General features: G+C 35.5%; 5 protein-coding genes and 2 non-coding genes across 8 annotated transcripts; 4 read left to right on the top strand and 3 right to left on the bottom strand.

Annotated features, from left to right (window-relative positions):
* Nucleotides 1–1,525: 1,525 nt before the first annotated feature.
* On the top strand, nt 1,526–2,598 carry LOC111015808 (Integrase-type DNA-binding superfamily protein). The gene has a single exon (XM_022290970.2). It carries the CDS (start codon nt 1,697–1,699, stop codon nt 2,327–2,329), a length of 633 nt encoding a protein of 210 aa, XP_022146662.1. The 5' UTR covers nt 1,526–1,696; the 3' UTR covers nt 2,330–2,598.
* Nucleotides 2,599–6,102: 3,504 nt separating this feature from the next.
* On the top strand, nt 6,103–6,175 carry TRNAR-UCU (transfer RNA arginine (anticodon UCU)). Its single transcript has one exon. It is a non-coding gene; the product is annotated as a tRNA-Arg (tRNA).
* A 985-nt stretch (nt 6,176–7,160) lies between these two features.
* TRNAR-UCU (transfer RNA arginine (anticodon UCU)) lies at nt 7,161–7,233 on the top strand. The gene has a single exon. It is a non-coding gene; the product is annotated as a tRNA-Arg (tRNA).
* A 264-nt stretch (nt 7,234–7,497) lies between these two features.
* LOC111022238 (uncharacterized) lies at nt 7,498–10,305 on the top strand. Its single transcript, XM_022299415.2, has 3 exons — nt 7,498–8,274; nt 8,357–8,772; nt 9,218–10,305. Exons 1-3 carry the CDS (start codon nt 7,902–7,904, stop codon nt 10,142–10,144), a joined length of 1,716 nt encoding a protein of 571 aa, XP_022155107.2. The 5' UTR covers nt 7,498–7,901; the 3' UTR covers nt 10,145–10,305.
* A 517-nt stretch (nt 10,306–10,822) lies between these two features.
* Nucleotides 10,823–11,838, bottom strand: ENODL7 (early nodulin-like protein 7). Its single transcript, XM_088117905.1, has 2 exons — nt 11,464–11,838; nt 10,823–11,390 (listed from the first exon to the last, which is right to left on the bottom strand). Exons 1-2 carry the CDS (start codon nt 11,648–11,650, stop codon nt 11,041–11,043), a joined length of 537 nt encoding a protein of 178 aa, XP_087974031.1. The 5' UTR covers nt 11,651–11,838; the 3' UTR covers nt 10,823–11,040.
* An 842-nt stretch (nt 11,839–12,680) lies between these two features.
* On the bottom strand, nt 12,681–20,852 carry EMB2083 (AAA-type ATPase family protein). Of its 2 annotated transcripts, XM_022290959.2 has the most exons (11): nt 19,307–20,849; nt 18,952–19,124; nt 18,550–18,651; nt 18,288–18,452; nt 18,013–18,153; nt 15,909–16,067; nt 15,278–15,363; nt 14,907–14,985; nt 14,285–14,407; nt 13,774–13,830; nt 12,681–13,254 (listed from the first exon to the last, which is right to left on the bottom strand). In XM_022290959.2, exons 1-11 carry the CDS (start codon nt 20,676–20,678, stop codon nt 13,033–13,035), a joined length of 2,679 nt encoding a protein of 892 aa, XP_022146651.2. In that variant the 5' UTR covers nt 20,679–20,849; the 3' UTR covers nt 12,681–13,032. The 2 variants fall into 2 exon arrangements, 1 of the variants encoding a protein (XP_022146651.2); XR_015786994.1 differs by lacking the exons at nt 12,681–13,254; nt 13,774–13,830 and having other exon boundaries at nt 14,344–14,407; nt 15,874–16,067; nt 19,307–20,852.
* Nucleotides 20,853–21,541: 689 nt separating this feature from the next.
* LOC111019195 (CASP-like protein 3A1) lies at nt 21,542–24,348 on the bottom strand. The gene is made up of 3 exons (XM_022295531.2): nt 23,871–24,348; nt 22,790–22,925; nt 21,542–22,086 (listed from the first exon to the last, which is right to left on the bottom strand). Exons 1-3 carry the CDS (start codon nt 24,167–24,169, stop codon nt 21,871–21,873), a joined length of 651 nt encoding a protein of 216 aa, XP_022151223.1. The 5' UTR covers nt 24,170–24,348; the 3' UTR covers nt 21,542–21,870.
* Nucleotides 24,349–25,171: the final 823 nt, after the last annotated feature.

The raw sequence follows: 25,171 nt of genomic DNA, 5'->3' as shown, positions 1-25,171 counted from the left end.
GTGAGTACTATCAGATCCATCACCTATAAATGGAGGGCCTTATTTCATGCTCAAGTATCGAATCTCATCTCGAACTTAATATTGAGCCCGACCTACACTGACTTGAGCGTCGGAGAGTTTGTCCTCTTGTGCAGGTTCACTCGTGGGTTCAGGTCGAGCCGGGGACTGGGTTCGAGCTAAGTTCGTGAAATCCGCATGTGCAATTCCTTGCATAAACAAATTGTATCACTTTTGTAGGATAATGTAAAAATTGCGAAAATAACTTATATTATATGATGTTTAGTGAGAATTAAAAAAAAAATAGATGAATAGTTTAAGTAGTTTATAAGAGAAATTTCTCCAAATTTATAAGAAATGGGTAGAAATTTCGACTTTTTTAAAGTAACTTAAATTCTCGTATAATTTATGTAAACCTACTAATTATTATCTTATATAAATTTGTCATTTACCAACTTTAACATTGACCAAAGAAACATAGTTTAACTGTAGTTAGTTAAAATATAAAAAGATTAAATTAGAAGAAAAAAGTCAAATATTGCATTAGAATATATATTAAGCCATAGATTTTATAACTACTCCTTAAATCGATAACCACATGCCACCATGTGTACTAAAAATAAATCATGTCAACATTATTTAAGAGTACTTGAGATAGAACACGTGAAATAAAATACTAGACAAATTAATTGCACACTAGACGAGAATCATTAGGAAAGCATGAATACTTTGTCTTAGTTGGTCTTCATTGTTTACGTCCACACAAAAAGAAGTATAAATATTAAAATTTTATTCAATAATACTCAGTCAACACATTGATGATTAAGCCAATATAAATATACTTAACAAGAATTAATACATTCTATTTCGAAAAAAAAATTAACACATATTTGATCATTCTTTTGAGGTCGGAGGTTCAAACCTCTCTACCACATTTTCTCCGTCTCTTGAGGTCGAAGGTTCATTAATAACTTTTGTTGATTTGGTGTTGTATTTGTGTTTTGAGTGGTTAAAGTTGTTTTATAACTTATTAAAATGTTAGTGGTTAAAACTCTCTTTAATGGTTAAAATTTTCGGTCAGGAAGGACAAACTCTTTGGACCAAAATGCTTTACTTTTTGTCTCACACTTTTTAAGATTCACAATTGCCTAAAGGTTTTTATATATCAAACTTATTTAGTAGATTTGTAAAAGATATTTAAAGTGGGTTCCAAATATCTCTCTACACGTCAAAACGAGCATAGTTCAACCTCCAATAAAAAAGTTATGAGTTCGATTCCCCACCTCTACATGTTATACTAAAAGAACTTTTTTATATTAGATTAAATTACTTTCAAAGCAGCGGAATACGTATTATATTATATAACAAGAAATCTTATCAAATTCATTTCTATTTTTTCAAAATAATAGGGAAAAAACGAAACAGTCAGCAAACATAATTCTATTTTTCGCTTATTAAATAAAAAAAAATAGAAATATAAAAGTTACGGAGCAAAGTATTTTTATAGTAAAAATTTGTGCCGCCGAGTCAGCAAGTGGTGCTGGAATTGAAGTATTTTTTCAAAATTTTCCGTTGTTTGAGCGTCACTTTGCAACAGCCGCCCAAACACACTCTCTTCAAAATCCTCTCTCTCTCTCATATCCGCCATTGCTATATTTGCAAGAGCTTCAAACTATTGAAATTACAAACCACTTCAGAAATGGCAAAGCCAAAGAATTCAGACCCCCAAACCATTCCGGCGGTTTCCGGCGCCGGGGCGGTTCAACCGGACCGGCCGGCTGCGAAGAGAGCCAGGGATTGCAACAGACATCCGCTCTTCAGAGGCGTTCGCAAGAGAAGCTGGGGAAAATGGGTGTCGGAAATCCGGCAGCCGCGGAAGAAGTCCCGCATTTGGCTCGGCACGTTCCCGACACCCGAAATGGCGGCGCGTGCGCACGATGCGGCCGCGCTTAGCATCAAAGGCGACTCGGCCATCCTCAATTACCCCGAACTCGCCCAGTTCTTGCCCCGCCCGGCCTCGCTCACGCCTCACGACATTCAAGCCGCCGCCGCCAAAGCTGCCGCCATGGTCAATTTCAAATCCACCTCATCGCCGTCGCCGTCGGAGGAGGAGGAGCTGAGTGAAATCGTCGAGTTACCCAATATAGAAGACGATTTTGCCACTGAGTCACAGAGCGAGTTTGCACTGGTCACTGAGTCATGGGAGTGGTGGGAGTGCGTCGCAATGCCGTTGGAGCTGGCGGCGGAATTCGGCGGGGATTTTTATTCCAACCAGACGACGGCGGAGGAAAATTTATTCCCGGGTTGCTTTTACGGCGCTCTGTGGGATTAATAACCGCCGCTTGCCGGGTAAATCGGTGACATTTTCAAGCGGTAAAAAATATAAATTCTTCTTTTTTATTAAAAGATTTGAGGTACTTTAGTTAATAGCCACTAGCAAGCGAGGTTATTTTATTTTACTTCCACTTCTGTATAAATATTATACTATTTTGTTTTCTTTTTTCTGCTTAGAAATAATTTAATTAATATTTGTAAGATATAGAAAATGTATTGAAATTAAACACGATGATATATTTATTATTTATTATTTAGGTTGTCTAATTGGTGCCCTTGTGATGTTATTCTTCAATTATTTCCAAAAACAAAGACAACCAATAATTTAGATCAAGATATTTGTTATTTCTCTGTCAATAATACTAATAATTGATTCAATGCGACATAAAAATATTATATTTACAAGTTTTTGAAATTTTGTATTATTTGATGATATTTTTAAGACTCTTATTAGAATTTAATCTAAATGGAAACATGTTTCCTACTCCTTGTCAATTTAATTTTCTTTATTGTCATAGTGAGTATACTTCAACGGTAATTGGTATATATCTCAAACTAAAACGTCGTGAGTTTAATCTATCACTCTCACATATTGTATTTAAAAAAAAATATCATTTTCTCTATTGAACTAGAATGATAATAAAGGAAATTCACTGGGAATTCATTTTCATTTTTCACGTTAAGTCATTAATGTTTGTTTTACTATTTTATTTGTTGAAATTAAAATAACGTTGACCAGTCTAAAAATACAAGACCCATGGGAATGATTTATTATTATTATTATTATTATTATTTTGAGAAAGTCATTGGGAATAAAGTTTTAAAATTATATTATTGTTTTGCTATAACACTCATGGCTTTGGTAGCCAGTAGCATTTTCTTCTTTCTGGAAATTGGAAGTTTGATTAAATTTTCAAATAATTCATTTAAGTTTAAATCTCATATTTTTCGTAAAATTTTAAAAATTTTTCATTTTTATCTCAAAATTTTCAGAATATCCATTTTAATTTATGAACTAATTTTAGAAACCATGTTAAGTCACTCGAATTTTCTGGTAAAGTTCAGACTAAAATAAATTTGAAATTTTAAAGACTAAAATGAACCATTTATAAATAAAAAACTAAAAAAAAAAATTATTATAAAAAGACTAAAATAAAGAAAATTTAAAATTTAAACCATTTATTTATATTTTACCTACTAGTGGAAAGTGAAAAGTATATTTTATTCGTTGAAGGATAAGTCCATTTTATGAAAAAAGAATCCAATTTTTTTAGAAAAATAAAAATTGTGGGACTAGAACTATAAGATAAGATTGAGAATAGTAGAGAGAGGAGAGAGAGAGAGTACCGTTGGGTTTGGGATGAAGGGATGAAGGATTATTGGTGAAGAGGGGATGGGAATTTGCATTTGTCAAAATGTACCGTTAGTGGGACCCAGACTTTACCGATAAAGACAAAAAAGGAGAATTTGGAGGAAATTATTAATAAATTAATACACCAAAAAAAAAAAAATTGGATTTTAAAATTTTTAAATTTTAAATTAAACGTTTTCGCTATTGGACATGGGATGAGGTGGCACGATTAAGTTAAAGACGCGTTTGGTTTGCCGCTTTCTAATCGAAAAAAATGAGTTTTGTTTTCTTATTTCAATTTTAGCTCATTTTAGTTGGTTATTATATATTTGAAGTGTATTGTATTTTTTAAGTATAATTATTTTGGTTATTTTTTATTTATATAATTTTTCTATCCAAATTTCAGTACAAACACTGCCTGCCGTAAATAAATTTTTTGAAATAGAATTATAACTTTGTATTAAAAGATTTTCATTGTTTATATAATTTATATTATATATTTGCAAACAATGATGAAAATGATGGCTTTTAAAAAAGTACATGATCAAAATATAATATTGAAAGTACATTTACTCAAGCAAACAAAAGTTGAAAATATATGAATTAAAATGTAAATTTTAGGAGTACAGATACCAAAACGAATCAAAACTTAAAATATAGATATTAAAATAATAATTATATTTATGACACAATCATAGTGGGAGGATTTGAATATTCAACTTCAAGTAGAGAGGAGTATATGTTCAGACTACTGAGTTATTATTATTATTATTATTTTAATATCCGTGAGAATCGGGTCAGCTTACGTGCATTTCGACTAATCTCACCGAGCAACCGCCTGACCCTACAACATTTGGTGTCGGGAAACATATAAGAATTACTAATTCTAAAGTAAGTGGCTATCATGAGATTTGAAGACCGTAGTTGACCACTGAGTTATGTCGCAAATCTAACTCTCTTTTAAAAACATAATCTCTATCTTTTAAGTGAAATTTAAACGACTAATTAGTAGATAATATTACATATTATGTTTCCTAAGGTAGAGGCGGATCAAGTGGCAGTTATTTCCTAAAGTCTCTCTATATCTCTTGATTCATGCATTATATTGAAATTTGCTTTGGCTATGGACTTTTATTCGTGCCTCGCACGTTGTGGAAATTGTAGAACCTCAATTGCTAACTTAAAAAAAAAAAAAAAAAATCTAAAAGCACTGAAAGGTTGTTTCCATTACTTACAAATTGGAAAACAGTTTTAAAAAATAAATATTCACTTAATCTATTTCAAAACAATTGGAATTCAAATTGTATATCAAATAGGCCTAGACCCCTAAACCTAAAGGAAATTGGGATATATTATCCTCCTATAAAGCATTTTGGATTTTTAACCCTCTTTTTTTTAAAAAAAAATTTTATTTGTGACCCATTTGATTCTAATGGGGGATCTTTTCCACTTTTTGTCTTTCTAAAATTATCAAAATATCGTTGTTTGTTGTCAATTAAATCTCGGACATTTAATGAAATCTTTTTAATTAAATCCGGACAAATCTTATGTAATTATCTAAATTTAATTTTCCATATTAAACAATTAATATCTAATATTCAATTTTGCAATTTCAACTTTTTTTATCATATTAAATTTTTAATTAATTATTTGACAGATTTGTGAAAGGAATTGATTTTCAAGTTTAAAAGTTGGATTTTTTAAATTTGTAATTGATTATTGCGACAGATTTCGGGAGTGAATAAGGATTGAAAAAAAAAATTATTTTTTATGAGGGGGAAAGATCGTTGATTTTGAAACATGAGGATACCACAATAATTTAACGTTTAAAAATTATGAAAGGGGTAAAAAAAATAAGGGGATGTGGTCATAAACTAGTTTTTTTTTTTCTAAAAGGGAATCATAAATCCAAAATGGATCATTGAATGGGCCGGTCATATATCCCAATTTCCCGTAAACCTAACGCACACAACAAATACTAACTTATTTCATTATATGAGAAATTAAACCTTTAGTATAGCAAAAACATATTTGATGTATAATTTAGTTAAGTGCAAAAAATGAATGTTTAGTCATTACTATTCATTTTAAGTTTATAAATATTGCAAGTTTGAATTTTCACTCTTTTTTTTTTTTCCTTTTTGAAAATATAGTAGTCTGTCAAGTGGAGTAGGTAATAATATTTAAAAAAAAACATAAACAACAATTAACCACTAATTAAGCATAGCGTTAATATATATATCATCCATTAAAAAGTTGGAGGTTTAAATCAAATATTGGACCAATCTATAATTCCACTCAACACAATTATTTGACACGTAATCAGTCAGCATTAAAACTGGACAAATGCTTTTAGATTATTTATAATATTGGAAATATGCATTTATTAAATAATTTACATTTAAAATTTTCAAGCAGAAGCGCCCATGGCCTAATGGATAAGGCGTCTGACTTCTAATCAGGCGATTGTGGGTTCGAGTCCCACTGGGCGTGCATTTACATTCTTCAGCCAATACTTGTAGGCTTTTTTTTTTTTAATAATTTTCTTTTGCCAATACTTCTAGATTTTTTTTAATAATTCTTTTTGCCAATACTTCTACATTTTTTTTTGTTTTGTTGCCAATTAGTTCAAGTTTTTTTTTAATATTTCTTTTTGCCAATACTTCTAGATTTTTTTTTAATAATTTTTTAGTCAATACTTCTACATTTTTTTTTTGTTTTGTTGCCAATAGTTCAAGTTTTTTTTTTTAATAATTCTTTTTGCCAATACTTCTAGATTTTTTTTAATAATTTTTGTTTTTTGGCCAATATTACTTCTATCTTATGGTCGTCATTTTTTATCCCAATTATCTCTGTTCACTTAAAAAAGAAAATTAGAATCAAGTATATTTTTTTCCTTTTTTTTTTTCTTTTATGAATTAAAGTATACTCATTTATTATTTTTAACTAATTAGTAATAACAATTTAATTAAAACAATAACGAATTTATTTGCCAATACTTTCTATCTCACCTTCTTCATTTCATATGAATTAGTTCTGTTTATTTATATATATAAAAAAGTTTAAATAAATAAGAGATAAATATAAATATATTATTATAATAATACTTTTTAATAAATATAAAAGAATAAATTTTAATTGATTTTATTACTTTTTATTGATACTAAATATAGATTAGAGTCCATTACAAACGTGTAAGACTTTAATTAATTACAAATACAATATTATATTTATTTTTTTAATTAAAAATATTTATAAATTTTATTATTATTGATAGTTAATATTTTTAATTATAACCATTTATTTAGTATTAACCAATAATAAATAATAAAAACTAAATAAAATTACATCAACTAAAAGAATGGTATCGGTTATAACAACATAACAATATTTATAAAATAGTATTGAATTTGATTGTTCTAATTTTTCTACTATTTAGTCAATGTGTTAATGTTGTATATGATATTATAAAACAAAAGCGCCCATGGCCTAATGGATAAGGTGTTTGACTTCTAATCAAGCGATTGTGGGTTCGAGTCCCATTGGGCGTGCAAAAATTTTTAATTTTAAAATTTACTTTTTCTTTCCATAACATTTAAATTTCAACATTTATCAACATTAAATTAAAAATAAAAAATTTTGAATAAAAAAAAAAATAAGAGATACACATATTAATAATTTTTTCATGGTAAGAAAAGATGGTGACCATTTTCATCTTAATTTACTCGTTGAATGTTTGGCTTCGCTCCTATGTATCTCAAAATATTGAAGACGAAGTTGCAATTATTGAGTGTTATTTATTTATTTTTCTCTCCTCTTTTTCCAATCTATTTTCCGACATTATTGTGCAACCCCAGTCCCCCTCCTGTAAATTACAACCACGACCAAACAAATTCCCGTGTGAGCCAAAAGTCAAACTCAAAATTTTCCACAGCTTTCCCAACTTCATAGGCAACATATATTGAAGGCCACTCCTAAACTTCAACGAAAATACCCATTTCCTTCACCAAAATCAAAATAATTGAATCCAAGCGTCAAAAAATCTCCACACACTGACTTGAAAACACGAAACTTCCAAGAATTTCACCTTTAATTTATGCACTACGCCCTCAAAAGAGATATAAAATGCCCATTTTTGCTTTAAACTCCTCATATCTCTAGGTTCTTCTCTCCATCGAAACAATACGGCCGTTTTAAAAGCCTCTTACAGACGATTGAGATGAACTCGACGACCCAAACCGACGATGTTTCGAACACGGGGTTGCATTTGACATCTAGATTGGGGCATGTGGACATGGCATGTCCTGATATGGTGGTGGCTGAGAACAAGAAATTGGAGACGCCATTTCATGAAGCTTGCCGCCATGGACATATCAATGTCGTGAAGATGCTTCTTGAGGCCAATCCTGACGTTGCTTGCAAACGCAACTCTGAGAACCAGACTCCATTTTTTCTTGCTTGCTCTAATGGCCGCCTTGATGTGGTTGCCTATTTACTGGCTAAGCTTGGAATCTCCAGCTGTTTGGAAGACGACGACGCTCTCGCTCTCGACCAATCTTGTATTCACGCCGCCGCATCGAATGGATACACAGGTAGAAATGCAAAAACAAAAAGTTAGTTTTTCTCTTTTTTTTTTTCTTAATAATCAATGAGTTGTCGAGTATTTACTGACAGATGTTGTGAGAGAGTTGATCAACGCTAGTCCGAAACTGGCTCACGTGGCGGACTCAAATGGAAACTTGGCGTTGCATATAGCGTGTAGCAAAGGGCAGAGAGAGATGGGTTGGACTCTCCTCCAGCCAGATGTGAACATGGCCATGCAATACAACAACAATGGCTACACGCCCCTGCACTTGGCCGCCATGAATGGCAAAGTTGCAGTCCTCGAAGACTTCGTGTCAACCGTGACTTCGTCGTTCTACCACTCCACCAAAGAGGGGGAAACCATCTTCCATCTCGTCGTTCGGTACGGCCGCTACGATGCCTTTATTTACTTGGTCCATGCCTGGAATGGCACCAATCTCTTGCAATCTCGTGATCGCTACAACAACACTGTTCTTCACCTTGCCATCGCCGGACAACGTCATGAGGTAAACTCACAAATAAATCACTTATTCTTCACATATTTTAAACTAACGCTAAGTTAAAAAAATTAAAGGGATAGAAATCGCTCATAAGATCCATACATAATTTATCTTTCTAAAGATGAGAGAGATGACACGTGTGAACGTTAAACTAGATGCAACGTATATATATGTCCATGTTATTGAGAAATTAGTTTTTTAATTCTCTCATACTTTCACTTAAAGCTATATTATTCTAGCTATTTCATTTAATGTCCAAGACCATATTAAGCACAAAACAAAAAAAATTGAGTGAAGAAGGGACATTTCGTATACACAACCTTAAGAATTTTGACCCCTATTAAAAACTTTATAAAAAAAAAAACATATTTTTGAAATGAACATATTTTACTTAAAATATTATTTAGAAATTTCTCAATTTCTAACGGAATCCAACTCAAAACGGCGACAGATAGCGGAGTATTTGATCAGAAAAACAGGGGTGGAGCTAAATTCCCGAAACTACAGAGGCCACACCCCTCTCGACGTCCTCGATCAACAGGCCCGCGAAACTCCCGAAAATCGCCGGATCGAGAGCCTACTAATCAAAGCCGGCGCCCGCCGGAACATTGAATTTTTCTCCGGCGGCCGGAGGAGCGGCGAAATTTCCCCTTCACACGACGCCGAAATAACCACGAATAATGGTCCCCCCTCCAGCCCTTCCTGGTGGAGCCACGTGGACGAGAAGAGCCATCCACCCCCAATTACAATCGACCGCGCAAAACGACGTCGCGTCGTGAAAGTGTACACAGAGGCGCTCCAAAACGCGAGAAACACCATCGTTTTGGTGGCGATTTTAATCGCGACGGTGACGTTCGCCGCCGGGATGAACCCGCCCGGGGGAGTGTACCAGCAAGACGACAAAAAGAAATTGGCCGGGCAGTCCACGGTGGGCGACACGTCAGCGTTCAAAATTTTCACGGTGTGCAACGACGTGGCACTGTTCACGTCGCTGGGCGTGGTGATCGTTCTGATCAGCGTGATTCCGTTCCGGCGGAAGCCGCAGATGAAGATAATGGCGGTGGCGCAGAAGGTGATATGGGTGGCGGCGTCGTTTATGGGGACGGGGTACGTGGCCGGCGTCTGGGTCATCATCCCCCACAAGGGTAACAAGACGGAGTGGGTCCCGGTGGTAATTGTTGCAGCGAGCGGGGGCATTTTGGGGATTGTGTTCATTGGATTAACTGGGATGTTGATTGAGCACTACGTACGGAAAGCTAAATTCAGTAGCATGAGAAGAAGAAGAAGAAGAAGGGAAGGTAAAGAAGATTCAGTGGTAACGGAAAGTCAGAATTCTGATATTGAGAATTGTTACAAAAGAGGATACCGCTCCTTCTGAGTTCACTTTTGTTTCTAATTTATATTATAATGTGTATACATATACATATCATACGGATATCAAACTATACTCAGTTTTAACGAATCTAATTAGTGTTTAATCTTAATGTACAAAACAATGAGGAAAAGTTAAATAAAGTTCACGCTTTTTTTTTGTTTAAATTGATTTGGTTGCAATCTTTTAATTAAGAAAAATTCAGACTTGATTAGTTTCAATAGATTTGGCTTAAATCTCATTAATTAGTGTTGTTATGATTTATGATTTATTCAATTTGAGGAAATGTGTTGAAATCCAAATTGGGAGCTCTCGAATTAATCCTGTAGGGAAAGTTGTCCCTCTTTTCCGAGAATTGATGCACTTCTCTTTATCGGCTCCCATGTTTAGAAGTTGCTGTCGTGCATTCTCGGAAGGAGCAAAACAGGAGGTATAGAAAAATGACTTTAATTCCAACCACAACCATTTGGAACGAAATTCCTACATTATTTTCCACATAACTTATTTTTCGTCCCATTAAATTATTAAACAAAATCTACCCCCATCTATTAAATAGAGGATATACAAACCAATATAAATGAACAATAATAAAGAATTAGGTAAAATACATTTTAAATCTCTGAAATGAATTAGGTAACGACCAATCAAAAATTAAATTCAAATGTTAGAGATCAAAAGTGATAGTTTATTAAAGGAACCAAACCCAAATTTTAGGCACTAAAAAATAAAACACATCGAACTCTAGAACTAAAATGCTAGATTCCATTAATTGAAACATTAAAACCCATAGGAACGAAAACAATAAAATCCAAATAATCAACAATAAACTAAAAAAAAAAAAAAAAAACCAACCAAATCGGCAATAAAAACCTAAAATATAGTCTAAAACTAGCTAATTAAGCTTATTGAGAAAAGAGGAAGATTATTCCAAGAGAAGCCACGAGGAGGATGGTCACCGGAGCAGCAGCTCCGGCAGCACTCGCGGAGGGCGAAGGGGCGCCGTCGGCATAAGATTCGGGCGGACCAGCGGAGCGCGGCGGCGCGTCGAGATGCGACGACATGACTTCGACGAGGAGGCGCTGGCCGTTTTTGCAGTGCTCGGGAAAGCCACTGATGAAGTAGAATGGGCCGGGCCTGTCAAGCTTAATAACGCCCTTCCCATTGTTAAACGCCAAAATTGGGTCGCTTGAATTGCAGTGGTAATAATCCCATTTCTCCACCATTACTACCGAATCATTTTGGTACTCAAACGCTGCACAAACACACACCCAATTAGGGAAAATGATGCTTCAAAAATTGACGAACACATTAATTATTAATCTTACAGAGAGAATCTCCGATACGGAATCGGTTGATGGAAGCCCATTGATCGTAGAAATCGGAGTTGTTGGGGGGAGGGACCTGCCAGCCCATCTTGTCGCCGACTCGGAACTGGAAAGCGGCGGCGCCGACGAATGCAGTAGAAGAGAGAAGCAAAAAGACGGCGGCCATGGAGTTTGTAGATCTCTTCATTGTTTTGTTAGGGAGAAATGGAAATGGCGGAGTTTGGAGAAATGGTGGGCGGTTTTGGGCTTTAAAGAGGCGCGTGGAGGGGGATGGGAAGTGGGCAGTTACGCCAGTTGGAGGGATTCGCGTGGAAAATCACGTCGATTCGTTCCTATTTATAGGATACTATTAAACAAATGGCCAAATTCGAAAAGGAATAGTTGCTTATTTTAAAACTATGATCTGAACTAACCAAATCTAAAATATGATATTAAGAAGAGGAAAAAAAAAAAAAAAAACTCTTTCTTTCAACCTGGAAGTAAAACATGTCTAAAGAAGGTAGCAAAGTTGGTAGGAAAGGAAACTAGTTTGATTTGAAATTTGAAATTTCGATATTATGTTCGGAAAAAATAAAATTAATGCATTATATTTATATTGTTACACATATGTATAATAGATAATCACATTTACTAAGTAATCAAACAGAGCCGAATACGAAGTCAAAAAAAAAAAAAAAGAAAAAAACAGAGCCGAATTTATGTATTAATTAATAAAATCTATGCTGGAGTGGTAATACAAATTTAATAAATAAAAGAAAAAACACGCGGTAAATATTTACAAGAGTACAGTAGTATGGTAAAAACAAAACACAATAAATTTCCATAGATCGCACTCTACTTTAGTAGTTTTAGGGATATAAGACAGTAAATGAAATAGATGAATAAAATAACATGGTTGGATGAACTAAATAAAAGGACACCTAAAAACTTTTAAGAATTATATACGAATTTTACATTTTTTTTATTTTCAAACCGTCTGTTTATCGTTCGACCAACATGCATAAAAAAAAGTAGTTGATTTTATAACCCAAAAAAAAACTGGAAAATTACGAAATTACGAAAATAAATTACACCCTTTTCAAAATTACGAAAATACCCTTTTAAAAAAAATTTTATGCTTTCAACTAACATCCATAAAAAAGAAAAATAAATGATTTTATATTTAAAAAAATATTTTGAAAGCCTCAACTTATTGCGGAGTAACATTAATCTTAAAGTAGTAAAAAAAAATCACCTGCAGCTTCAGAATGGATTACATGAAAAGATACAGCCTATAAATGGAGAAGAAATTGTGCAATAAAAATTGTGAACTACGCAGAAACTACATTTCAGATGTGGTAAAATCGAACAGAAACTAACAAACATGCACCTTTTTGCCCTCCAACTGATCGATTATCCAATCTTCATACACATTCTTCGCCGGAAGTTGATCGGAAGAAACGGCCTCCGGCAGCCAGCTCTCTGTGGCTTCCCGCTCAGGCAATGACTTACACGGTCACTGATATATATTTGTGAACCCATGATCTCAAGTTTTAGAAGAGTGATGGCAATGGTTTTCGGGATCCTTGTTCACGAGCTGCTGCCTATGGCTATTTTCTTCTGGTTTATCTTCATCATCTCCTCCTGGAACTTGGTCCGCTTGGCGATTCGAAGGTCGATAATGCTCGGAGGCATTGGTTTAATGGAGCCGTGCAACTCGACCAAATGGAAGAATTCACGTTTTGTTAAGCTTTTCTTTTGAATAAGATCATCAACCACTGCGTCCATGAGCGTCCTGTTTTGTTGCAAGATCTAATACAAGAAACAAGGATATTAGAATTAATAATTAATAAGAAATATGTGGCATTGTTCATAGGCTAAATAATTTGCCTTTTTTTAAATTTAATTTAGTCTCTATCATTTTAAAAGTTATGTTTTAATATTTTTCAATTATATATTTTTTATCGGTGAATGTTAAAATTTACTAGTGACAAACTTATATGACATAATAACGAAGGATTCCATAAACTTAGAAATTAAGCCGCTTAAGATAAAAAGAGTCCAGATTTTTGCAGAATCTTCCTTCTCTTAGTGGCCCAACTACTCCTCCAAATTTATATCAACTCTAAGTATCATATTATGTAAGCTTGGCTAATTATAATATTCACCTCCAGAAAACATATAATTGAAAATTGTTAGCATGTAAAGGGTTAAAATTAAAGTTTTTTAAACAAGAAGGACGAATTTGAAAAAAAAAACCCCTAAAAATTAGGGAGTAAAACATATATTTAGCTTTGTTTCTATATTAGATTTCTAGAAAAGCTATGGTACCTCTTTCGCACGCTCATAACAGACGTTCAAAATCCGCAAAGCTTCCAAATCAATATCCTGCCAATACAAGATTGGGTCACATCAAGCTGGAAATGGCAACCATACAAATCATAAATATGTTACAGGTACGCTCTCTTTTTTATCTTTCTGAAATATATAACCTTGTGTCTACTAAGATATTAAATTTTCATCGACGTGTCGACATTTCTATATGTCCATGAATTTGGATCGACATGAGTTTTGAGTCAACATTTCTACAGTATTGCAATAGAATTGACAAATTGTACAAATATCAACGAAATATCACAACATAATATTTATATTAATAAATTTTAATATAATTTTAAAAAAGGGAAATGCTTAATTTTTCTACGAATATCCATTGACATCGATATTTCCACCTCCGTTTTCATAAAATTGAAACCTAGAGATTTAACACCTCGGTGTCTACATCAACTATGAACATACACATATGATATTATAAGAGGTTCATGGTTCAAAGAGGGCGTACATTGATTCGATCTGCAACCCAGAAGTTGGATACTCCATAGTGTTTCTCAGAAAGGCCTCCAAGAACAAAGGTTCTTGCAGCTGATCTAGCATTGTCTGCCGTTTCAGCCCAGATTGTACTCAACTGTAATCCATAATAGATTGCACCAGCTTAAATCAGACAATTTAAAAAAAGCAAACTGCAAGCAAGGGGACATGGAGGTTTGGAAAAAAAAAAAAAAAGAGAGATTCTCCAAACGGTAGGTGCAGCAAGAAAGTTGACTAATCAGCTTATTATCCATTATTATCCTGTAGAATTCACCAACCTGATACTGAAATTCTAAACACATCATGCTTTAACCATAATTATCTCTGCTGAAAAATCAGCAGGGAAAAAAATGTGAACCGCAAATATTTAAAAAAAAAAAAGGGGTGCCTGGAGACGCTTCTCAATGCATGTATTAATTCAACATTGACACCAAAGCGAGCAAATTTTACATTTACTTAGCTTCTGTTTTCTCCTTCAATTTGCTTCAATATCCAATTCAGCATTGTGTAAAGAGAATGTCCACGACGTGATGGTGAGAAAATTGTTACATAGCTTCCAATACAACAATATTTTGACAATTATACAAGTATCGTACCTGGTGAGCCCCATACCAAAGCTCATCTGCTGCACGTGGTGCTAGTTGAACAGTTATATGGTCCAAGAGGGACTGGCGGCTGCATGAAATCATTTACGTGAGTAAGAAATACGAAAAATGAATTGATAAAGGTTTTGTTATGCATTTTAAATAGAAATCTTTTGAACGGAAAAACTAGTGCAGTAAAAAATAATAACAATAATACGGACTGCAACTCATGAGAATGCTTAAGCAAAAAAATCTCATGAGAATGCACCACCCTCGAGGACTTTTTACATACCAGAATAGCTTTCATAAAAACACAAATCGTAACAGTGTTTGAAACAGGTGAGAGAATTGCTGAAAGAGATAGAAATAGAAATATGTCATACGTAAGCATTCCTTCATTATACTTTATGGCATTCATTTTCATCCGAACATAACCCAGTTCCCTACCAGCTCTAGGTGCAATGGTGACCTGCACCAGATATGGAGTCAGGTTCAAATTATAAGAATATAGCAAGTATCAAGTACACTAACACAGCATCTAGATTTCAGAATATAGTGGGCATAAAAATGAAGAATTCTCAATGAGAATGGTTACATCTACGAAACGTTCTACTCCAGATGTGTGGTTTGTGTTGCTAATGTGGTACAAACATACTGAGAAGTCATGAAAGTATCGTTCAACATATTCACTATAGGTGACAGTCAGGACTCGAGTATGACTTAATCGATAAAAGGTACCACAAGTTCCCTGATTATACAAGTAAAAGTGCTGCTGCAGAAATTGATCAAGAACCATATTTGAAAAGGTAATTCATTGCTGTTACAAAGATTACTTTTGTTCCTTCCTAATGTTATTCAGGTTATATACAGCTCAATCTACTCCCAGAATAAAGAATGTCAAGATTGTAGGTTATGCTAGTGCATGAAATAAAATATTCATACGTGAAATTTAAAAAAAGAATGATGAACAAGAACGTACAAATTCAATATTTTAAATGATGAACAAGAACGTACAAATTCAATATTTTTAAGATCGGGGAAGTTCACTGCTACAACAGCCATTGCTGCTTCATTAATGGCCACTTGCTTCCATGTCTCGGGACTTCTTTCCTTCCTGTCCAGCATCCCCCTTTCTTCAATTTGAGCAGCTTGTAATAAATCATCGGTAGTAATCTGCGCAAATCAGAGAATTTCTTCCTAATAAAATGATAGAAAATCTATTGTGTGGACAATTCAAAATACTTATATAGGAAATCATAAAATCAGAAAATAATGGAAGAGAAAAATTAATAATACCCATCTATATCTTTTTTTTTAATTTATGAGAATACCAATCAATATCTATAAAAGGAATAGGTGCTCCTTTCCTTGTGGTTATTGCGAATGTGTTTAGTAGCTTTCTTGACAAAGGGATTGGAGAAGGTGTCTCCGACGCTTGGCGATAGGTAGAGATCTTATCCATATAAGCCATCTTCATTTTGTAGGTGACACACTTCTTTTCTCCACAAATGATTCTGGTCAGCTTAGCAATTTTTATATGCAGTAGTCAAGCTGTTTTAGGTTTTCTCCGGTCTGAAAATAAACCTTGTCAAGACATCTATTACCGGGATCAATGTCAGTGAAGAAGAGGTTAATAGTATAGTCCATTCTTGCCCTTGGCGTTGTGCACTAGGAACTTGGCTATTCAACTATTTGGGGATGCCTTTGGGTGTTAACGACAGGATATCTGACAAGTAGGTATAACAGAAGAATATTCTTTCTCAAAAGAAGGAAGATTGATGACTAGTGAATGCATGCTTGAGTATCCATCTATATTATCTATCCTCTTTTAGATGTCCCAGAAGGAAGTGAAGAATTCAGAAAAGATTTTTAGAGAAGGCTTCAGGAAAGGTGTTAAGAATGGGGGTGGAACCAACCTAGTTAACCGGGAAATTACCTGTCTTCCCATTTTCAAAGGTGGCCTTGATGAAGGAATCTTAAAGGTTAAAATATAACACTTTGGCAAAATGGGGCTGGCAGTCTATGAATGAGAAAAATGTGTCGTGGAGGAACATCATCACTAGCAAATACCAGCTTTCCTATGAGTAATGGATCCCTATTCCAAAAGGTCCCTGTAGATTCAAAGGCCCTTTGGTTTCCATCGTGAATTGCTGTAAGTTGGCTGATGAATGGTAAGGATTTGATGTTGGCAAGGGAGACAAAGTTCCTTTTTGGAAAGATCCATGGCTCAGTAATACCCCCCTCTTCAAGGAGCCCTCCTGAGGCTCTATAGGGTGGCTAAATCCAAAATCTTTCTTATCTTCCAATGCTGGTCAGAGGCTTTGAAGGGTGGGATCTCAACTTTAGAAGAAATATTTCTGATCTTGAAGTGGAGCCTTTACTATTAGATCTTTGGTGCCCAATCTCGTTGAGAGGAAGGCTTGCCCTTCTTTTGAAAATATCATCAGGAAAGCTCAAATTTCCAAAAAGGTAAAATTCTTTGTGGGGATCTTTGCTCTTGAAAAGCTGAATAGGTGCTGACTGTAGAGTAAAAAAAAACACCAAATTTCTTGCTCTGCCTTGGCTGGTCCTTCACGTGTAATAAGGGAGTGAAGGATCAAGCACATCTTTTCTTTTTCAGCCCTCTTGCTGCATCAAGCTAGTATGATCTCTTGTCCAACTTATTTCAGGCACCTACTAATTGACGAAGCTAGGATTAGTTGGTCCAATGCAGTGGAGGTTCAAGGGACTGTTGTTGCCATGTTTCTTGGATCTAATTAGACTTTTTGCTTCTACTTGGGGCACTCTTTTGAAAGATTTTTGTAATTGTGTATTGTTTCAAATCTTTGCTAATTGGAGGTCATTTTTGTAATCCTCTTGGGTGGGATATGGTACCATATTTTTCCATCTTACGGTAAGTGATAACAACCAAAATAAAGCAAAACTACGCAAACTCAAGACTGCCTGTTCCGGAGACAATATGGAAACTTGGTAGAAGGATATACACACATTGAACTCAGTATTCTTTGGAAAGTGAAACACTAGTAGATTCTCAGTGAACTCAATATGATGAAATCTTTGTATTTCTTTTTCGTAAATAAATGACAAAAGTATGCTATGAGTCCAAGTAGCATAGTACCTCAGTTCTGCTATCACGGATCATATTTATAGCAGCAACCTCAACTATGTTCGCTAGTTCTGCACCAACCATTCCATCTGTCATGCTAGCAACAGCCATATAATCAACATCTTCAGCCATAGGTTTCTTTCGTGCATGAACCTATAATCACGTAAGAAAATAGTAACATATGAGTCTCGGGAACTCATAGAATTCTGATTGTAAATCTACTATCATCTAAGTCTATGCAATCTGTGAAACGGCAAAACCATAAAAAGAGATGAAAACTGTGTTACCTTGAGAATTTCAATGCGACCAATAAGTCCAGGCTTAGGAATATAAATCTTTCGATCAAACCGTCCAGGTCTCACGAGTGCTGGATCAAGAATATCAGGTCTATTAGTAGAAGCGATAGTGATCACTTCTCCCCTCCCTTCAAATCCATCCAAGCAGACAAGAAGCTGCAACACACAAAGCAGCAGCAACACAGAGACCATTAAGCACCACGCAGGACTTTCCAGTTCACAATTGCAGAACTAATAATTCTTGCCCAGAAACCTGATTAAGAGTAGCATCACGCTCTTGCCCTCCAGAACCTTTTATCAGACCACGTTCCCTCCCAACAGCATCTAGCTCATCAATAAAAACAACTGATGGAGCCTACATGACCAACATAATATTGAAGACAATGTTAATATCAAGAGAATTTTTAAATTATAACAAATGAATAGAGAAACTAAGAAGATCAAGAAAGTGGACGTGGAAAATGAAACCTTATAAGAGTTAGATCAGAGAGATCATATATTACATTAGACGAGCACCACCAAGAGTAGTATCAACCACAGTTCAGTGCGGACTTGAGTGTTCAAATAATGGAGATGAACAACGGAGACAATGGAATCTTTTATTAAGAGAAATTTAAAGAATAGAATGAAGCTGAGCATACAAGGACAGGCATACATTTTCTTTTGCTTCTTGATATAGGGCTCTAACACGAGAAGCACCAACCCCGACATATATTTCCACAAATTGAGAAGCAGATATGGAGAAAAAGTTAACCCCTGCCTCACCAGCAACTGCTTTTGCTAGTAAAGTTTTCCCCACTCCAGGAGGACCGCAAAGCAGAATACCACCTGATAAATAAACATTAAGCCTAGAGTAATTTAATGAAACATCTCCAATTACTTTGTGTTTCCTTTTGAAGCAGGAAGCTACCCATACATAGCTTAATCTTCATTAGGACCCTGAAAATCGCATTTTTAGTTCAAAAAAACCTTTAAAAATAAGGTTCATGCGCTAAAAAGTAAATTCTGACCTGGAATCTTTACACCCCTTCTCCGGTACATCTCTCCATGTGTGAAAAACTTCACAATTTCCTCAAGCTCGAGCCTTATTTTCCCAAGTCCAGCGACATCCTCAAACTTCACATTCACACCTCTCTCCAGGTACTGAGGCAGCCTCTTGCCATGAGCCCGACGAACTCGAGCACCCGACTTCATAAATTGCATAGCCATCTTCAAGTAAGGATTTTGTTCACCTTTTCCTTGCTCAATATCATCATCCTCACCCTCAATACCTTCCAGCTCCCTTTCTAACTCCCGCATTTTCTTCCTCTCCTCTGCTTCAGCCTTCTCAATCTTCAATCGATCCTCATAATCCTTCTTTTGTCTCCTATAGCTGAACACCACTGTTCGATAGAAAATAACGAAAAAAACCAAACCAAGGGTTGTTGCCACATTCGAATCCCGGGATAAATTTGTCCACACAATCGCCATATGTTGGTAGTTTTTTCTAGCCTCACGCAATGATTCCTCCTCCTTCTTTCTTCTTGTCTGTCTCTTAATCCTCCTCTCCTCCTGTTTCTTCTGCATCTTCAATGCCTTCTCTATCATCTCTCTTTCCTGCCTCATTTTCGCCAATTCAACAGTCTTTTCCATCTTTAACTCCTCCCTTACACGCCTAATCTCTGCAGCCCTCTTTGATTCCTTCTTCGGTTTAACAAAGGAATACATAAACGCCGGTACTCTCAACAAGAATCCCAAATACGGAGCAGGCAAATCTGGAGGCTTTATTGGAGGTGTATATGCATTAACACAAACCGTATCGATCCCCAACTCATCCCACAGCTCCCAAAACCTTCGATTATTCTCCCCAGACGGCAAGACCGTCCTCAACACTCTGGAATCCTCCAGAACCACCATTACCGGCTCCGACCTTTGCCTAAAAAATCCATAAGGAACTCTGATCACATGCTTAACTTTTCCCTCCCTTTTCAAATCCAGGATTTCAGTGTAGGGAATCCGGTTCGAGACAGGTGGAAGTCCCTGCGACCATGAAATCAGCTCCTGAGGCGAAAGAGCTTCAATTTTTTTGGCGGAAGATTTCTTAGTTCCACGCCTCCGTTCCTTCACTTCTTTGGCGGCTGTAGCAGCATGGGCGCTGGATATAGGAAAAGAGGCTGAAACTATAGTGAGGGTTACAGAGAGTTTAAGGAAATTCTTCAGCCTGTTTTTCTTCGAATCCTCGTCTTCGTCACCTCGAAAATTGGACGGTGTTGAAATTTGAGATGATATGGAGGGATAAGGGCGACGCCATCTTCGTTGCTTGAGGATTCCGAGTCTGGAATTGGGGAATGGAGAAGACGAATAAATTGAGGAAGAAAGATTGTGAAAGCGTTCGCAGGCCATGGAGTGGATGCAGACGGGAGAATCAATGGAAGTGAAGCCCTAAGAGAATGCTACATTGTTGGAAGACAAGCGCGGGAACGAAGTCCAATTCAGCTTCCGTTGATACCTTCACGATTGCTCTGGATAATACTGAACGACGGAAATGTTGTCGAAGAAAGGGCAATTCAAGGGAAAAATTAAATTATTCATTATTGCCCCTTTTTTCCTTCTTTTAATTGGTCATTGATTATTGTTAACCTAATATCAAATTAGCTTGTAAATTTGTCGATCCAAACCTAATTACTTGGAATCAACAAGTTGTATTCTTCATTATCTCTAACCAGTGAATTCAAATTTCCACTTTCAAGTATTGTATTAAAAAAAAAAAAAACAGAACTTGAAAGTATAAAAAAAAACAGAACTTAATTAAGTAAATTTAGATTTAGGAAGTATGAATTTGTTCAGTGTATTTGAATAGTATAAAAGTACATGCTATAAAAGCTCGAATTTGTATAAACTTATCATTACAAGTCACTAATATCTTAACCAAATATAAATTTATTTTAATTTCAAATTATACTCGTGAGGGTCCGAGACAAACCTGTAAAAGTCGAAATTGTAATATAAAATATAGATTTCAATCAAGTGTCTTCTCAATAATCCATAAAAAGATCCTACTTCGCATAACAAAAGGTATCATGAACTAGGACAAATTGCTACCTGCATTATAAAATTTAAACAGAATAATATTTAGGTGTTCACAAGAGTCCTACTTGCAACCATTAAAAAATCGACAACTACAATAGATAAAATAGATTTTTTTTTTCTTTTCTTCCAGAAAATAAGTAGTTGTCAATTTTGTAAGAATGGTAAATACGAAGATATATCTACTCCACCCGTAAGCACCTATATATTATTCCTCTAAAAATACTTTAGACAACGAGTTCCAAACCAATCTCATTCTTCTAAAACTCTATTGGGATCAAAGTTAATAGTACACCATATGACTATTAAAGTTAATAGTCACCTAAATGAACAATCTCAGCTAAAAAGACAACAGTGGATTCTCATCCTCCCATGCCATGTATATATAGCCCTACAAGGTACAAGTTTCTTTGGATTCAAGGACACTCCATGGAACCAGAGAGAGGAGCAGCATTTTTTTACAGAAAGTTGTGTTTCCTTTGGTGGTGGTGGTGGTGGTGGGGAGGATTCAGTTTCTGGAGAGCCAAATAGCGCATTGAATGGCGGAAGTGGTGAGCAGGAAGCAGGTAAAGAATGTGAAGGCAATAGAAATGGCAACGTGGTTACAGAAGCTTTGCAATGGCTTGCAGAAATTAGGCAGAGTTATGTGCCGAATGCCAGTGCGATTCAGATTTGAGATCCCAGCTGCAGCTGACCCAGCACTCATCAGCGCATATGCCAACGCCTGCAACCCACAAAACGAATTATTCAAAACACACACTCGTAATCTCCAAATTTCAAATTCCGCATCATCCTGAAACACAATACTATTTTAAGTAGGTAACAACCATAAAACTTGAATCTATTTCTCTGAAGTTCTTTTAATTTATTTTCACTTGTCCCAATGCTACTATCACGAAACTTAAATCCATTCCCAATGCTACTATCAGTACCAATTAGAACAGTGGTGGTTAGTAGGAAGATTCTTTTCCGAGGTAAGTATTATTGATCTTCCTCTAAAAGTCCCATTGCTTTTTTCCATTTTCAGAGAAATATAATTTATGGTTTGTCAAAATCCTAAAAGGTACAACCTGTCTTAACCACCATTCAAAAATTACAACTCATTAATTTTTATAAAAAGTCTTTGATTTTGCATTTCTCTTTTTTAGTTATCAAACATTTAATAGTTGGTGAGGATAAGATTGCTTCTTACCATGAAGGAGCCAAGTATTTTCTCTGATTTAATCCCTCTAGTATCAATAGAAGGTGTTACTTGGTGCGAAAGGTAAATATTATTCTTCCTCTAAAGTCAGCAGTGCCAGCTTTTTTAGTGGCATATTTATAGCAAAGAGTGAGAAAAGCATCACCATTATTGCTAACATGTAACTAGGGGCCGCAAGAAATCAGAAGCAATATAGTCATCTTTCCCTAAGCTATAAATTAGTTACCTGATCAACAGCAAAAATAAGCCAGGCCTGGCTTCTGGAGCAATGCACTGGGGACTTCCTGAAAAGCTTGGAAGCAGTAACGAGCAGCTGCAGCAAAGAGTAGGCCGCGGCAGTCCCCGAGACCCCAACAAGATACCTGCACTCACCAAAAACTCACGGGGGTTCAACTTCTTTCTACTCATTCAAAAACAACCCACAATCTCAACTCTGTTTTAACACGTAATTCAATTTAATAATAACAAAGTCTAAATAAATGCAACAAACCCTTTTGTTTTCTTGCCATTTAAAATAGAAACTAACTAAGTGATCCGTGGTGCCATCGAATGCAATAATATTAATACAGAAAGACAAAGCAATTCAGCGGAAGGCCGTTGGTCAACATTTTTTTATGGAGGGTCTAAAACAGGTCCAGAAGAAGACAAACATGAAAAGGGGAATATTTTGAGGAAAGAAGGAATCCGGTTCACGGGTTCATTTCTGTTCATTTGCAAGATGTCATGGAACTTGGACGTAGAGGATTTCCCGAATTCTATTTTTTCAGGAGCACAGGTTTGTCGGCGTCCAAACAGAAGAAAAGCGACTCGATCAATGGTAAGATTGAAAGTGGTCTTTCCCAAAGTAGGCAAACCAGTAATAATGGAATCAAAAGTGATCAGAAACTATATACTAGATGCTACTCTGTTTGGATGCCAAGAAAATTCGCTAAGAAACGAAAAGAAAGAGCAGTAAAATGTTTCCCCCAAAATAGCAGACAGAAACTACACATCTCATCACTTAATCTCCCCTTCCTGCCTTTTAGGCTCCGTCGAGATTTTCTCATATCCTCTCCTCAAGCGAATTTCAGAAGTCTTTTCAATAAAACATTGAAGGAGCGCAAACGATAAAGAGGATAAAAGACAAACGAGAAATTGAAAGTTTAGCAGTGATAATCGTTACAGGGGACCACCATTAATTCCTCTACAGAGCAGACACATTTCAACTGATGGATCTCACAGTTCTTCCTCTCTACCATTTTCATCCTCACAAGCCAAACACAGACTCAAATCACCAAAAACTATAGGGCATTAAACAGTGAGCTTACTCGAATGCGTCCGAGAACGACCACTTGGAGTGAACGGGAAGTTCAAATCCGTAAATGGAAACAGTGCTAGCCTCCTTCGCCGTAACCATCAACGCCACCGCCGTCGCCGACGTAGCGATACAAAGCAGCCTCAGCACCAACTGATACAAATCAGCTCTCAGACGTCCGAAGTTTCGCTCCGGCGGCTCCATAGGTCCACTAATCTTGCCACTCTCGGACGCCGTCGCCGCCACCTTCGTGGTCTCCGGAAGTTGCAGCGCCACCTCCGGCACCGACGGCATTTTCCGGGCACTGGCCATATCGGAAGTTTCAGGCGTATCTTCGGGCAGGATTCTCTGTAGGTGCGCGAGGGAGGAATGAGGATTCTGTTAAACGACCAGCGAGCGCGTCGCGTTGTGGGGAAAGTTCATAAAAATAAGAGTTTATTTATTTATATTATTCTGCTGCTCGGTGTTCCCTCCAATTTTTACCGTCCTCTCTTGCGGCCGTTAAATAAATTTTCAAAACACGTTCTTTTTATTGGCATGGTCTCATATCAATAAATAAAAATAAAATAAATGTGCTTTTAAATAATTAATTTGAGAAAACCATTTATGACAAAGAGAGCGCTTCTTCATTTTGCTGTAGTTTTTCATTTTAAATGTAAGCTTAGTTGAGTAATAATTTCTTTGCATGTTTCTGTTTTCTTTAAGGAATAATTATGATATCAGTACTAAAAAAAAAATCAAATTCTTTGTTTATCGACTATTAAATTTTGTTAATATTTTATTAGTGGTTATAATATATAAAATAAATAACAGCCCTCATCAGAAAGAGAATAGAGATGGTAGAGAGAACATTGATATTTATAGTAATATATATATATATATTATGAATAACGGCTAGAAATTCATATTTATGATAAAAAGAGTTATGTTGCAGACCGACATCGACACAAGGAATTGAGAGATGACTGTTTATTACTCTTGAAGAAAATACTTGACTTACGTGGATTCTTTTAATTTAAATTCACATTTAAGTCAGGAAAAAACTTCCAACTAGATAGTAACACACACTAATCATGTATACTTAAGACTGTGTTGGAAGGTATTTTGACTAGAATTCTTAAAAAATAATCACCAATTTAAATTAGTATTGTTGTTAACGAAACGTAAAATCTGCTGTGTATATATATTATGAAACTGTTAAATGAAATGATAGAATGCACTGTAATACAAGTAAAATAAATAGACATGGTAAAGAATTACTGAGATTTAGCACGTGGCAAGAATTGAAAGGTCCAAGGAGCAGTGCCCGTGACG

The sequence above is a fragment of the Momordica charantia genome, assembly GCF_013281855.1.
Source record: "Momordica charantia cultivar OHB3-1 chromosome 9 unlocalized genomic scaffold, Mcharantia_2.0 BLBB01000009.1, whole genome shotgun sequence".
Lineage (NCBI taxonomy): Eukaryota > Viridiplantae > Streptophyta > Magnoliopsida > Cucurbitales > Cucurbitaceae > Momordica > Momordica charantia.
This window is presented reverse-complemented; position numbering and strand designations above follow the sequence as displayed.

What these genes read in the sequence shown, in the direction of transcription:
- LOC111015808 (XM_022290970.2), top strand. Translation starts at nt 1,697, where the DNA reads ATGGCAAAGCCAAAGAATTCAGACCCCCAAACCATTCCGGCGGTTTCC.
- ENODL7 (XM_088117905.1), bottom strand. Translation starts at nt 11,650, where the DNA reads ATGAAGAGATCTACAAACTCCATGGCCGCCGTCTTTTTGCTTCTCTCT. An exon ending in CCGTATCGGAGATTCTCTCT is followed by an intron (nt 11,391 to 11,463) that starts GTAAGATTAATA and finishes GTGTTTGTGCAG; the next exon opens with CGTTTGAGTACCAAAATGAT.
- EMB2083 (XM_022290959.2), bottom strand. Translation starts at nt 20,678, where the DNA reads ATGGCCTGCGAACGCTTTCACAATCTTTCTTCCTCAATTTATTCGTCT. An exon ending in AAGGGGTGTAAAGATTCCAG is followed by an intron (nt 19,125 to 19,306) that starts GTCAGAATTTAC and finishes TTTATTTATCAG; the next exon opens with GTGGTATTCTGCTTTGCGGT. An exon ending in GTTATGAGCGTGCGAAAGAG is followed by an intron (nt 13,255 to 13,773) that starts GTACCATAGCTT and finishes TTCTTGTATTAG; the next exon opens with ATCTTGCAACAAAACAGGAC.
- LOC111022238 (XM_022299415.2), top strand. Translation starts at nt 7,902, where the DNA reads ATGAACTCGACGACCCAAACCGACGATGTTTCGAACACGGGGTTGCAT. An exon ending in CGCATCGAATGGATACACAG is followed by an intron (nt 8,275 to 8,356) that starts GTAGAAATGCAA and finishes ATTTACTGACAG; the next exon opens with ATGTTGTGAGAGAGTTGATC. An exon ending in TCGCCGGACAACGTCATGAG is followed by an intron (nt 8,773 to 9,217) that starts GTAAACTCACAA and finishes AAACGGCGACAG; the next exon opens with ATAGCGGAGTATTTGATCAG.
- LOC111019195 (XM_022295531.2), bottom strand. Translation starts at nt 24,169, where the DNA reads ATGGCCAGTGCCCGGAAAATGCCGTCGGTGCCGGAGGTGGCGCTGCAA. An exon ending in TCGTTCTCGGACGCATTCGA is followed by an intron (nt 22,926 to 23,870) that starts GTAAGCTCACTG and finishes TGGTGAGTGCAG; the next exon opens with GTATCTTGTTGGGGTCTCGG. An exon ending in TTATTTTTGCTGTTGATCAG is followed by an intron (nt 22,087 to 22,789) that starts GTAACTAATTTA and finishes TGTGGGTTGCAG; the next exon opens with GCGTTGGCATATGCGCTGAT.